General features: G+C 54.3%; 1 protein-coding gene across 1 annotated transcript in view; it reads left to right on the top strand.

The window, feature by feature from the left end:
• Positions 1–13,956, top strand: part of CD9 (CD9 molecule) — a 32,072-nt gene extending 18,116 nt beyond the window's left edge. Inside the window, exons 2-8 of the mRNA XM_012760615.2 lie at positions 2,176–2,284; positions 8,432–8,529; positions 9,151–9,225; positions 11,331–11,429; positions 11,588–11,677; positions 12,308–12,391; positions 13,501–13,956. Of these exons, the coding sequence (XP_012616069.1) occupies positions 2,176–2,284; positions 8,432–8,529; positions 9,151–9,225; positions 11,331–11,429; positions 11,588–11,677; positions 12,308–12,391; positions 13,501–13,566 (621 nt within the window). The 3' untranslated portion in view covers positions 13,567–13,956. The remainder of the gene's footprint in view (positions 1–2,175; positions 2,285–8,431; positions 8,530–9,150; positions 9,226–11,330; positions 11,430–11,587; positions 11,678–12,307; positions 12,392–13,500) is intronic.
• Positions 13,957–14,059: the final 103 nt, after the last annotated feature.

Genomic DNA, 14,059 nt, shown 5'->3' with positions numbered 1-14,059 from the left:
AGTCTTTTGGAGAGGAGTTACTCTGTGGGCCTGGAGTGTCTGCCTTCTCTCCGTGGTGACTTGCTGGGTTTTCCTGGCAGATAAGCGGTGACAGCCAGGTAACTTAGTCATCAGGTGATAAGGTGACTTGGGGATAATTCCTAGATAAGCACAAGCCTAGAGCAAAAAGGACAGCAATGAGCACCTCTGCTCTCCTGACCCAGGACCAGACCAGGACAAGGGGGAGGACCAGGCCAAGAAACAGGTTGTGCCTAAGTGGTGACCGAAACTGGGCTCCCACCAGCAGTTTTGAGGTTAATGTGTTTATGACTGAAAGAAGGACACACAGCCCCTGGCTTCCAATTCCTAGGGGCCTCATGGGGCCTCCCGTGTGCAGGTGGACAGAGGGGAAGTATTACTTTGTTCCTTTAGCTCTCCAGGGCCCTGGGGACCTAGGCCTGGGCCTGCCACCCGCAGAGTCAAGACCCCTGAGTGTACACCGTCCACACACCTGTTCCAGCCGAAATGCTGCCAGCTGGGCCCGCCCCTGGCGAGCTGCCTGGGCTGCTCCCGTGGTCGGGGAGGCTTGCTCTCCCCCACAAAGCGATGCTCTGCCACCTTTGGATTAGGCCAGCACGCCCTCACTCACCCGCATGTCTTTTATTAATAAGAAGGAAAATCTCACCCATGTTTGCACTCAGTCAAAGCTCTCAGGTTCATTTTAACTCTAAAATTCCTACAACTTCCTGAGTTTTTCTCTTCTCCATTGTCCGGCCATGGGGCATTTGGCGTTGTGCAGTTACAGCTGTTTGGGGTCACCTTTCCTACAGTGAGGACTGAGAGGTTGGGGAGGACGCTGAGTGACTGTCCGCAGGGCCAGCAGGGCCGTGCTGGTGGGCCTTTGTGCTGATGAAGTGAACTTATTCTCCCAAATCCCATTTGACACCTCCTTCTTCAGAAGTACTTCTAACATGATCTCCTATGTTCTTTAGCCGTACCGAAGGCGAGGAAGGGCCACATCCCACCATTCCTGGTGTACGGATGGCAACTGTAGCAGTAGAACTCTAAGCCGAGAGTGGCGGCCCCCACGGAAACACACGTGCAGGAGCAGATCACCTGCTCCACTCGGGCTGTGGGCAGGTGGCGCAGGCTGAGGTCTGGGGTGGCGCCTCCTGCTGTTGCCATCTGCACCCAACACGTCCACACCCCCTGTCAGGCCAGGGGGAAAGGAAAGAGAGGCAGCCTTCACTGGCTTCTGGAGACGAGAATCAAGGTCCAGAGCAAGCAGGGCCCGGACATTAGAGTGCCTCTGTTGAGGGGGGTGGACCAGCAAAACCTGGGGCCCACCCACTCCTGCGTCCAGCCGGCCATGACGCTGGAGGCCTGTGAGTCACTGCCCCAGCAAGCCCGGTACGAGCGACAGGGTGCTCAGCTGGCGCCAGGCTGGGGGAGGAGGCCTTCTGCCCAGCATCTAGTTCAGCATTGCCAGGCCAGGACTGGGCCTTGTGAAGAGGTTAGGGGCCAGCGTGGGCAAGCAAGGCGAGCCCCTGATGTCATTTACCGTGCAGAGGGTCTCTGCGGCTGCCCTCCCTGGTGCATGTGTGTCTGTGTAGCCATCACCCAAGTTAAAAGTTAGAATATTGCCAGCACCATAGACACCCCCACCACGTGCCCCTCCCTGAGCATAAATCCTTCCCTCCACCTCAAGGTCATCACTCACTTGAGGACAATCACTTTTTATTCTTTTATTATTTATAGGCACATATAAGCATATCCTCTGTGTGCATCCCTAAACAGTTTAGTAATTTTTAACTGTATGGAATCATTTTGTTCATGTTCTTGTGTTTCGTGCTGTTTTTGTTTAGCATCATGAGATGCATTCATGGTATTATTGCATGTGGCTATAGACATCCATTTCCCTGCCGTGTAGTATTCCCTTGCCTGTGAAAGTACCCCTGCGACTGCTGTGCTGCTGGTAGGCAGCGTTTATTCCCAGCTTGCTGATATTTTTAGCACATGGGTTGATCACACACATTCCCACTGGCTTCTGCGACTGCCAGGTGTGTGTGAGGGGCAGAGACCGAGGGTGGTCCCAGAGCCCTTTGCAAGTCTTCAGTCGCACCCTTCAATTCTCGGGGACTGAGTTGTCTGTCCCTGGCAGCCAGGATTAATGCTGATGTCCTGTGTGTCTTGCAGCTTGCGGGGATTGCAGTCCTTGCCATTGGACTATGGCTCCGATTCGACTCTCAGACCAAGAGCATCTTCGAGCAAGAAACTAACAATAACAATTCCAGCTTCTACACAGGTGAGGGGGAAGACTGGGCATACCCTCCACCTTTGGAGACTGGGTTGACCCAGGGACTTGGGCTTGGGAAGGACATGCTGTGGGCTCATTGGCCAGTTATATCCTTTTCAAGTTATGTCGTTTTTGTTTGTAGTTGTGCCCATGCATTTGCATTTGACTGATGTGGTTTCTTTTCATGCTGGCTAAGTCAGGCATTTTGACTATTCTCTGATGTGAAGTTGGCTCTGACAAAGCTGCACCCACTCTCGAGGGTTTAAGAACCTCTGTTCTCATCGCTCATGCTCTCTCCTAACGACTTGTCTTGTTTGGCTTCATCATTCCCTTAATTCAGAAACCTTTGTCCTAGGGACCCGCGGTGCCAGGAAGAGGATAGACGGCTGTCCTCCCTGCTGTGCAGATAGGGACTCTGAGGCCCAGAGGAAGGCCAGCCTCCCAGAACACACAGAAACAATGGCGAGACTGCAGGGGACTCTGTCCAGCCCTTTGGGCACTTGGTGCTGGGGTGAAAGCCCTGGTGTTTAGCTCTGTTTTCTAACCTGCTTTTCCTTTAGGGGAAAGGTTTCCAAGTTGAACCTGCCTGGGAGCCGGAGTGTGAACAGACTCGGCAGGTTTCTTTCTACACTCCGGCCCCTCGGCATCTTTTCTGGCATCGTTCTGTGCCTCTGGCTGCTGTGGCATCATGTGAACGCTTCTCTCTGAGGAGTGGGAGCCTGAGGCCTGCCAAGCACAGTCTCCCAGTGTCTGGGGGAATTCAGACTCGGTCGCTGTACTTCCAGCCTAGCTTGGCGGTAGCAAACATTTCGTTTGGGAGAAACAGAGGATGCACCCTATTTTTAGGATGATGCTGCTGTCATGCCATCAGGCTGAAAGTGTGAGTTTGGTCACTTCCCTCCCGCCCACCAAAGAAGTTATTTTTACAGTAATTTGCAGAGAGGGAGAAAGCAGTGACCTCTTCGGCCTCAGGGGACAAGCAGGCCAGGCGGCCATGCAGCCATGCGGACCTTCCCTTGCACCTCAGGAGCCAGGCTGGGTCTTTAGAAACAGCCTGGCCGGTTGTGTAACTAACACCTGAGCCTTGTGGATAGTGTTGCTGGTTTGACTGCTTTTCGCTGTTGTTAGTTGGAATTTTTTTGGGTGTGTCTCCCTATCATCAGAAAGAAATTGAGAAAAGAAAAGCATAATGTGTTTGTGTTTAACAAAAAAAGCTACACACAGAGTTTTAGGGAGCAGGTTTCTATAGCGCCCTGCCTTGTTTTAGCAACAGAGCGTTTCTGTGTGTCTGCAGCGGCTTGCAGCCCGCCGCACCCCCCACCCAGGGGCTGGGGCAGACCCTCCGCGCTCCGCCGCGCTAGTGGGGCGCTGTGACCCCTGCATGGGGACAGCAGAACTACTGTGTGGGAATAGGCTCCGCTTCTAGCCAACTTCCCCGAGCAAGAGCCCCGTGGCCTCCTTGTGTGCCTCTCGGGAGAGAGGCTCCGTCCTCCCATTGTTCTGGCTGCTTCTAGCAACTTGGGTTTTCTTTTTTTTGTTATCCAGGCTCTTTGGCTAATTCTGTATATTTTTAGATGTGGGAAGTAAGAATCTCATTGGTAAGCGGACGGAACTGGGAGGAAGACACGATCATTTTTTAACCCCTTCCTTTTTGTGCCAGTCACTGTCTTGCTGATCTTGTTATTTAATTCCCCTAACTCTGCAAGGAGTATAGATGACTCCCATCTCATAGTGAAGGAACTGAGGCCTAGAGAGGTTAAATAACTTGTGCAAGCTTTCACTCTCAAGAGGCAGGACTCGAGAACCCAGGCCTAAGAAAGCTGCTTCCCGGACTGTCTGTGCCAGGTGGTGGGGGTCTCCCTATGTAGGAATAGAAAGGGTCTGTACTGACTGCACGCTCCCCACTGGGGGTGGAGTGGGACTCTCTTGGCCTTTTGACTTCGCCCAAGGTGTAATCAGGGAGAGAAGCCCCCGCAGCCATGGTCCTAGTCAGCAGGTGGCAGGTGGGGAAGCCATGGAGGGGCAGGAGAGTGACCAGCATGATGGGAGAGCTGGGGCCTTCCTCAGGAAACCTCATAGGATTCAGATCCCAAAGGTCATTGCAGGCCCTCCATTGGTCAGTGTGGTCCTCCCTGAAGGGACCAGGAAAATGATTTGAAGGCACAATCCCAAAGAGACACAGCAACCCCAAGTTGGAGGCGGGGGCCACTGCCCCCTTCTTAGCTCTGCAGGGGAATACGGGTCCTTCGCAGCTGGACCCCCTTCCTGGGAAAAAGATCTGAGCTGTAAAGGCTTCGTTCTGCCTGCAGAAGCCCAGGGCACAAGGGATGATGCAAGTGACACCAGAACATCAGTACCCTGGGTGGCTGCTTGGGTCTGGCTGGACCCTGCACTTCACTGATCGCTTTGGAAAACTGAATAATTGTCGTCCATGGGCAAAGGGCCAAGGAGGCTTCACTCTGTGTCCCCTTCCCCCACTGGGCTGTGACACCAGCCTTTTGTGTTGGCCGAGAGCCCTTCTCCCAGATGAGCCGGGAGTGCCAGCTGCACCCTGGCTGCTGCTCTGACATCATGGGGTGACCATCCCTTGCACTGGGCCACTAGCTGTCTGCGGGGCAGCCTGGCCATGCCGCCGACTCCTGAGGAGACCTGAACAGCCCAGGCTGTCGTTTCTCCAGGGGCCACCGCTTCCATAGCAGAGAAAAGAGTATGTAGCCAGGCAGAGTCCAAGTGCAAAAAGAACTTTCCAGCCTTCGGAACGGTTTATGGTGAGCCCAGCACAGCTGCCAACCTTATATGGGCCTTCTCTCCGATTCAGGCCCTGGGAGATTCAGCCCGTCAGCATTGTCCATAATCCTGTCTGCAAACATGTTGGGGAGCTTCGTTTTCTTGGTCCCAGGCCAGCAGCCCTTCTTAACTCCTTGGTGTCCTCCCAGAACCATGGCCCCTGAGTGAGGGCACCGGGGGCTCTAGCCAGAGGCCGTGAATGCCCACCCTTCTCTAGGACCATCCCCCCGTGCGTGACCAGGTGTCCGGGCCAGCTTGTGGCCTAGGGCCATTTGTTCTGTGGCTGCGTGCCGCCTTTTCCCAGCCTGAAACCGGCACAGACTACACGCCGGCTCCTCTGTGAGGCGCAGAACTGCCAGCCTGGCAAAGGAGTCCCACTGCGGTGCTTAGTGACCAGGACGAGGACGACCACCCAGGGGAGGGAGGGCAACCAAGAGGGAGCCCGCAGGGGAAGAGTTAGGGTTCCTTTGAACCCCCGGTCAGGTTACTTGGAGACAATAAACTCTTAAGCAAGCGGAGGCCAGAGGCTCAGCCGGGCTTTGTTCTCTTCCACTCACACAGGCGCGGTCGGTGCTGTTTGCAGGACGGGGCTGGGGTAGTGCGCGGAGGGTGCTGTGTCCTCCCGCGGCCTGAGCTGACGGGCCTGATAAACAGTGAAAAGCGCTGTTCCATTTCTTGTGTAAAGGACACCCTGGCATATGCCACTGCTGCCTATAATGGCAGCCTGAGAAAAGCAGAATAAACAGCCCTTAAGCAAGTTAATACTGTAATCCCCGAGAAGAGAAGGCTCTGTGATGGGTAACTTTTTCCATGAGTCAGACAGAAAGCTAACATTCGCTTGTTTTATAAAGGGGAACACTTTGTCATTTGTCATCGCTGGCCTTTGCTAACAAGCCTGGTGTCGGCTGTGAGGAGCCAGTCAGTCCAAAGGGAAGCGCTGGGCCGCCCTTGCAAGTAGCACCCGAGCCCTGCGGCAGCCACTGCCGGGAGCCCTACAGCCTGACGGCACAGCGAGCTGCCGGGGGGTGCTTGTCGCTCCCCCCCCCAGAGAGGGCTCAACGGAAGCACTCCAGGTCTACAACTGTCCAAGCAAGATTTAAAGCCAACAAGACCCTTTATCTTAAAATCTTCCTCTGCTAAGCCCTGGAATGAATATTTAATATTAACCGAGGCCCATTAAGAGAATATTCTCTCTTTCTGCATGGGAAATGCTTTCTCCGTTAGTGGCTCACTTGCTGCTGATCCAACTCCCCTGGCCTCTGCCAGGATCGCTGGGCTTAGGAACTGGGATGTGGTCTTAGAGAAAACACGTCTGTCTGTTCATTCCCACTCTTCTGTATTCTGTGTGCTTATAAATCCTAGTGATCTCTTAATACCCCCTATTTATGCAGCCCCTGCCTTGGAGCTTAAAGGAGTGACCTCATCCTTCTCTGTCTTGCCCCGGTGAGATGGGGAGAAACAGGGCCCATTCCACTGCCCAGCTCACTGGTGTCCCCGAGTTAGAGCCGAGAACTGGGGGAGGCTGCCCCTCTTCCCCAGGGCCCCATGTAGGGGCTGCTCTGCCTCCCTGAGTCCAGCCCGTGGCCCACAGCATTGGCCTGCCTAGGAGGATGGGACTTGACTCGAGGACAAGCTCTATTTGTGCCCTTGCCCAGTCTGGGCTGGGCGTGCACGGGAACAATACCCATATTCATGCAACATGGGGTTTGCCAGGGAGCCCACGTGACGTGACCTCACGACAGATGTGGGGGAGAAGGGGGAGGCACAGACGCTCCCTGTGTGCGTTCTGCTCCGTGCCACCCATGCACCTCAGTTGTGGGCAGATTCCACGCTCTGTTGCCTGCAAAGCCTCAGCCCTACACTCAGGGTACAGATGTGGGACACTGAGGTCACTGTGTCACCTTCGTGAGTTCTCACCCCATATCCTGCTGTGTGTTCTGGGGAAACTTCCCAGGCCCTTTCTCCCTCTCTCATTTTCAGCCCCTACTACAAGGAAATCTCTCTAGTCCCAGTTAAAGGGCAGTATGGAGAGAGCAGCAAGTATAGAAAATTCACCACTATGGTTATTAATAATTGTTGCCCATCCTTTGTATTATCGAGATGAGCAGCAGGTAACGTTTGTTGTGCACGCATGGATTGTATCACTGCGTCGTCACAGCAGTCCTGGGAGGTAGGCATTGTTCCCGTCCCCGTTGTGCAGATAGAAAACTGTTGCACAGAGAGGTTACGGGGCTTCCCCACCTGGGAAAGCCCAGGCCCTCTGGGCTTTGGGGCTGGTGCTCTCGATGTGTGACAACAGCCCCTCTCAAGGTTGCATAGAGCATACCTGTAACCTGGAGGGCCGTGGGCCTTCTCTGCTGGTTTTCTCATGGGGCCTGCATATGGGGGTGGGGGCTGAGTAAGGAGGTGTCCCTGCAGGATAGCTGTGGCTCCTCAAGAATGTAAGTGTAGGATGGGCCCCTCTGGGCATTCCCTTGGTGGGTTGTGGAATGAATGGGACCAGGGCTGCTCGTCTGTGTTCCCCTGTCCCAGGAGTTTGCATTGATTTGGGTGTGGGCAAGAGTTACAGAAGTCACTGCCATCCTCCCACCCCATCAGCACTCCACTCACCCACCCCTTAGCAAGCAGGACCCTTTTCACCCTTGACCAGGAATAACTGAGTTGCAATTGTAAGATTTCTTGGTGATGGATCTTTGGAAATCTTCTAGCATTCTACCTCTTTAATTTTACTGGTAAGGAAATTGAGCCCCAGAGAGGGAAAGTGTCTTGCCCAAGGTCACAGAGCAATTAGTAGCAGTGTTGGTTCCAAAACAAGGGTCTTCGACACCCAGCCCTGTGTCCTTTGTACTAGAGCAAATACACCTTTGCCAACACGTGCCCTTGGGCGTCACGGAGGCCACTGGCAGCTGTCTGGGTGTGCACAGCCCCTTCCTTCTGGAAGCTTGCCCTCAGGCGTCCTCTGTGAGGCAGAGACCCACGGAGGCCTGTCAGAGCCCCAGGAGTTACCGGATCTGGAGGGTCTCCGTTAACTAGCTCACGTGGATTCGTCTTGCCGGAGACAGCTGAGGGCCTGGACCGGTTTGCCTCCCGAGGAGGTGGGGGCTCCTCGGCTGTGCTCGGCCTAGATTCTGGCTAACACGCACCATCCGGAAAGGCTGAGGATAACGCAGGAGCGGACGTGAGGACACAGAGTCCTGGAAGGGAAGCGGCGGGAAGGAGACGGCTGTGCTGCAGGGGAGGCATCTTCCCTGAGATCGGCGGGCAGTGAGGACCAGGAGGCGGAGCACGCAGCGGCATGGGCACCGCAGGCGAGGCCTGGGCCCCCAGGCAGGCCTCTCCACGTGGTCCTCTCCTCTGTCCCTCCCGCAGGAGTTTATATCCTGATCGGAGCCGGCGCCCTCATGATGCTGGTGGGCTTCCTGGGCTGCTGCGGCGCTGTGCAGGAGTCCCAGTGCATGCTGGGCTTGGTGAGTGCCCCATCCCCGCAGCCACCCTGGGCCTCGGCAGCACCAGACCCACAGATCGACGGGAGGGAGGGGTGGGAAGGCACCCAAGGGGCTGGGCCTCAGCTGCCCTTGGCCGCCCCGTGCTGCCCTCACCTCTCCCCAGTGTGGGGCGGCCCCTCCCCACCTGGAGCCTGTCCTGTCACTTCCCTTAGGCAGCTAAGTGCCAGGACTTTGTTTCCCCCTTTCTCGAGGACCACGTTTGCTTTTTCTGCCTGAACCCATGAGTACCTTCGCCTTCTCTCCCGCTTGTCCCAGAATTCCTCGCAGTCGCCCGCAACTTCGCTGCATTCGTGCATTCTCTTCCTTCATCTCCCCACGTCTCTGGGTTTCGCTGCTCACTGACTCTTAACCAACACCCTACAAACGCCGGTGTTGGGTGTGGGGCTGGGCTGCCGGCACCTCCTGCTGCTGCAGCTTCCGCCCTCCTCGCCTGGGCTAACTCTCCCCGTGCCGTGAACTTCTTCCCTGCCTCTTGTAGGCTGCTCCCCAGAGAGCTGTCGTTCTTCCGTGCTCCAAGATGCCTTTTGATGCTGCCGTCTGGTTGGCCGCATCGTCCCTCACACTGTCCCCTTTTCCTCCTAGTTCTTCGGCTTCCTCTTGGTGATATTTGCCATTGAGATAGCCGCGGCCGTCTGGGGATATTCCCACAAAGACGAGGTAGGTGTGTCTCGTGGTGACCTGGGTGGGGGCTGGGGGAGGGCGTGGGGAGGGGGAGGGGTCCTTGGTCAGCTCTCAGCCCCTGAGCAGGCCTCCCATCCTCACACGTTTCCACACGCCTTCAGAACACGCATCCTTGAGGGCAGGGCACGTGAGTGCTCGCTCTGCCCGTGCAGGTGTGTGCCAGCCCCAGTGCCAGCTCACGGCAGGCGTGCGGGAACTCCTCGTTGGGTCTGTGTCTGTCTGTCTGTCTGTCTGTCACACACTGCAGTAGCCCCTTCCCCAACTCCTGGAAAGATTGCTCAGGAAAACCTGGCTTTCTGTGGGCTGGACCCACTCGCCCTCCTCTCATCTGTGGGTATGTGTTCGGGTGCTGCCGCACGAGCCAAGTGCTGTGCCCAGCCCCACGCAGGGTCCATGGGTGCACAAGCTCTGGGCCCCACTTCCAGGGACTTGGCCGTCTGGTGTGAGAGAAAGACATGTATTTGACAAGTGTCATAGAAGTGATTTCTGTCCAAAGTACTGTGGGATTTGAAAAGGTCGGGAGGGAGGCCAGGTGTGGTGGCTCACACCTGTAATCCTAGCACTCTGAGAGGCTGAGGTGGGTGGATCGCTCAAGGTCAGGAGTTCAAAACCAGCCTGAGCAAGAACGAGACGCCATCTCTACCAAAAATAGAAAGAAATTAATTGGCCAACTAAAAATACATAGAAAAAATTAGCTGGGCATGGTGGCGCATGCCTGTAGTCCCAGCTACTCAAGAGGCTGAGGCAGAAGGATCACTTGAGCCCAGGCGTCTGAGGTTGCTGTGAGCTAGGCTGACGCCATGGCACTCTAGCTTGGGCAACAGAGTGAGACTCTCCCTCAAAAGCAAAAAAGAAAGGTCAGGCGGGAAAGGGCAGTCCTCTAGCTTCATGGAGAAGGGTGCACTGACCTAAACCTTGGATGAGAGGTGGGATTTCAGGAGGAAAGTTCGTGGAGGCAGGGGCTGGTCCCAGACAAAGGGTCTGAGCACAGCGGAGCTTGGACTTCCATGGGGAGCCCTGAAGAGTTGCCAGGATGGGCCATATCAGAGCAGCATTTTAGGAAGTGCTACCTTGTCACGTTCAGCAGGAAGGGGAAAGGGAGGGAGGAGGCAGGGGCCCTGTCATAATAGCTGCAGCCGTAGAAATAAGAAAGGATAATTGTAGAAGACGTCAGAAAGATGTTAAAGGAAAAATGCCGAGTGTTGGTTGTTAATTGGATGTGGGTAAGAGTCGGGGGGACAGGCATGCTTTAAACCGGGATGCACCCAGGTACAAGAGGATAGTGATCTAGCCAGCACCTCTTCCGCATTTACTCTGTACCAGACATGATGTAAAGGCTTAACGTGCAGCATCTCACTTAAATCCTCACAGTTCCCTATGAGATTAGTGACTAGTATAATCTCCTATCCTGCATATGCAGAAACTGACATGTAGAGACGGTTAACAATTTGCCAAAAGTCACACCTAAGTGAAGAAACAAAGAAGATGGAAGCCTGAGGAAACAGGTCAGGAGTAGGATTTTGAATTTTTATTATTATTCTTTAATGTAATTTAATATTTTTTTAGAGATGAAGTCTCACTTTGTCACCCAGGCTGGAGTATAGCGATTCTATCATAGCTCACTGCGGCCTCCGACTCCTGGGCTCAGCCTCTCGAGTAGCTGGGACTACAGGCACATGCCACCTGGCTGATTTTTCTGTTTTTTGTAGAGATGGGGGCTCACTGTGTTGCCCAGGCTGGTCTTAAACTCCTGGCTTCAAGCGATCCTCTGACTGGGTCCCCCAAGAGCTGAGATCACAGGCATGAGCCACCATTATGCTTTAGATTGAGGAGATTCGATTTCAGGGCTGAAGGGACCAACAAAAAGTACAGGTGACCAGGACAAGTGGCAGGATCCGGGAGGTGCCTAGAGGCCCCAAGACAGCGGGACTGGAGGCTTTTGTCTGCCCAGTGATGTTTGCCAACACGCGTGTTTGCTGGCTGGGAACTTGCAGAGAGTGAACAGGGTGGAACAGGTAACGTTTGTTCATGAACAAGTGTGTGAAAAAGCTGTTTCTGGCCCTCTTCTCTGTCCACTGTAGGTGATTAAGGACATCCAGGAAATGTACGAGGACACCTACAACAAGCTGAAATCCAAGGAAGGGCCCCAGCGGGAGACGCTGAAAGCCATCCACTACGCGGTACGTCGTCTCTGCAGAGACCCCCTGTCCTGAAGACCCACGTGTCTTCACAGTACGTCTGCACGCAGGGCGCTGGTGAGACCCGCCCGGTGCGTCTCTGCTGCAGCCGTCTGTTTCTGTTCGCGCCTCTCACCCCCATCCCTGCCTTCTCTGTGTAGTTGAACTGCTGCGGTTTGGCTGGGGGTGTGGAGCAGTTTATCTCGGACATCTGCCCCAAAAAGGACATCCTCGACAGCCTCACCGTGAAGGTAAACTCAGGAGCAAGACCCGGTTGCCCCGCTCTGTTGCCCCAGCAGAGCTGGCGAGCGTTTCATAAATACCCCTTCCGCCTGCGAGAGGGTTTCCTGGGGACCGTCTCTCTTCTCCCCTCCTTAGGGCCTCCGTTCCTCGAGGGCAGCAAAGCGAAGGCCAGCAAGGGGAATAGCGAAGTGTTTCGCTCCCCTCGCCCTCTGCCACCCCAGCCCTAATGCCGCCGAGGACAGGCGTGCTTCTAAGTCTTGGACTCCTTTCTAAACGGCTCACGATCGTACGCTAACGTCCAGAGTCGGAATAATAAAGAGCGACTCTACTGCCATATCAGAAACAGAGCCCATAAAGTTGCATATATCTATAAAAAAAATAAAATAAAAAAAAAAAAAAGAAAAGAAACAGAGCCCATCCCTCTTCCTTCCCTAACGTCCTTCCCAGAGTTTAGGGACCCACTCGCATAGCCACCTCTCGGGTCCCCTGCCACCCACGAGCCAGGACATCTCTTTCCCTGGACACTCCTGCCCCCAGCCTGTCCTCTCCCCCGTCTCAGTGCGCCTGGGGTCCGTGGGAGGGGGGTGTCCCTGGAGAGGGGATGGTGTGTGACCGGGGTCTCGGTTTGCCTCCCTAAGCCCTGCCCGGCGGCCATCAGAGATGTCTTCGAGAACAAGTTCCACATCATCGGCGCGGTGGGCATCGGCATTGCCGTGGTGATGGTGAGTGGCCGGGCGTCTGGGCAGGGCTGGCCTTCTCAGTGGTGGCACTTACTCAGCACACACTCCCTCCAGACACTACTTTAAGTGCTGTGCGTTTATCACCTGGCCCCATCCTCCCCACACCTGCGAGGTGGATGCTGTTAGTGTGTCTGCTCAGCAGCTAGGAGGCGAGGGGGACAGAGAGGGGTAAGGTGATCGAAGCCCCCCAGCTCCTGAGTGAAGGACCCGAGGTTCGACCTCAGTGTGTCTCCAGAATCGACTCTCTCAGCTGTTAAGGGTTGGGGCGCATGTGAGGTGATGCCAGCGCCGCTGGTCCTCAGAGCACGTCTCTGCACGCACCTGCTTTTCTTTCTCAAGAAGGTAGTTCCCTACGAGCTACCTGGGTGGAGGGTGTCCATTTCCTCCCGTAGGCTGCAGGGCGTCCACAGGTGGCAGCCAGGAGGAAGACTAAGACTCCAGCTGCTCCAGTCTCCTGCTAATCAGCTTCTAGAAACCAAGGGCCAACCAAGTTCCCTGGGGCCAGCCCCTCTCCCAGTGAGGACCCCCACCCTCACTGGGATGGCCCGGCTCACTGAGTCCTACCCCCACCCCTCCTCCTCTGCCCCTTGCAGGACTGCCCAAAAGAGAGAGTTGCCTCCTTTCTTAGTGGTCATTGTACCCCTTGTGTGCGTCTAAGAAAGGTTTGAAGCCGCTCTCAGTGTTAAGACCTTTTAAAATAGACTATTAAACACACACACACACACACACACACACACACACACAGGGAGGTGAAAGCGTAAGCACTAACCTGTGTGGACCGTCGGAACATCTGGAATTCAAGCATGAAATTTAACTCTGAGCTTATTTCTCACTTGGAAAGTTCCCCAGGGAGGGGTGCTTGTGCAGCTTGCATTAGTAACTGACTGCAGACCCTTAGAGTCCCACCAGGCCAGCGGTCCCTCCTGTTATCTGGCCTACATCTCTCCTGCTTCAGTGCTTTTTAATTCATTTGGTCTCATGGGTGCCATTCTCCTTGTCATGTGTCATGGACTGGATGACTCCGGTCTTGCCCTTGCCCTCAGCCTTCAGGCAGCACTCGCCTGGTCCTGACACCACTCCCTGTCTCGCAGATCTTTGGCATGATCTTCAGCATGATCCTGTGCTGTGCTATCCGCAGAAGCCGAGAGATGGTCTAGAGTCAGCCTACGTGCCTGAGCAGGAAAGTTTACCCCAGAAGACTGTTGGGTTTTTTTGGATTTTTGCCACTAACTTTAGTATTCATTCTGCATTTCTAAACCAAAAAAGTTATTATATGTTTGTCTTTTAATGCTTCATTCGATAATTGATATTTGTAGCTGAGGGGGTCTGGTTTGCTTTTGGTTTATATGTTTTGGTTGTTTGTTTTTGCTTGTTATGTTAAGCAGCAGCCCTGCAATGAAAGGTACTATATTTGCTAGACTCTAGACAAAAGATACTGTACATAAAGAGAATTTTTTTCTTTAAATAGATAAAAATGTCTATCAAATTTAATCAGGTTGTAACTTATATTGAAGACAATTTGATACATAATAAAAGATACGACAATATCCTGGACTGGTTTTTTTTTTCTTTAATTTTTTTTTAGAGCTGTTTAATTTTCAGATGTCTTTCAGCTGCTCTTTAACTGCATTCATAGGAGAGGTAGACGGG

Source organism: Microcebus murinus, chromosome 10 (assembly GCF_040939455.1).
Source record: "Microcebus murinus isolate Inina chromosome 10, M.murinus_Inina_mat1.0, whole genome shotgun sequence".
NCBI lineage: Eukaryota > Metazoa > Chordata > Mammalia > Primates > Cheirogaleidae > Microcebus > Microcebus murinus.
The sequence above is the reverse complement of the archived record's forward strand: the minus strand, read 5'-3'. Positions and strand labels throughout refer to the sequence as shown.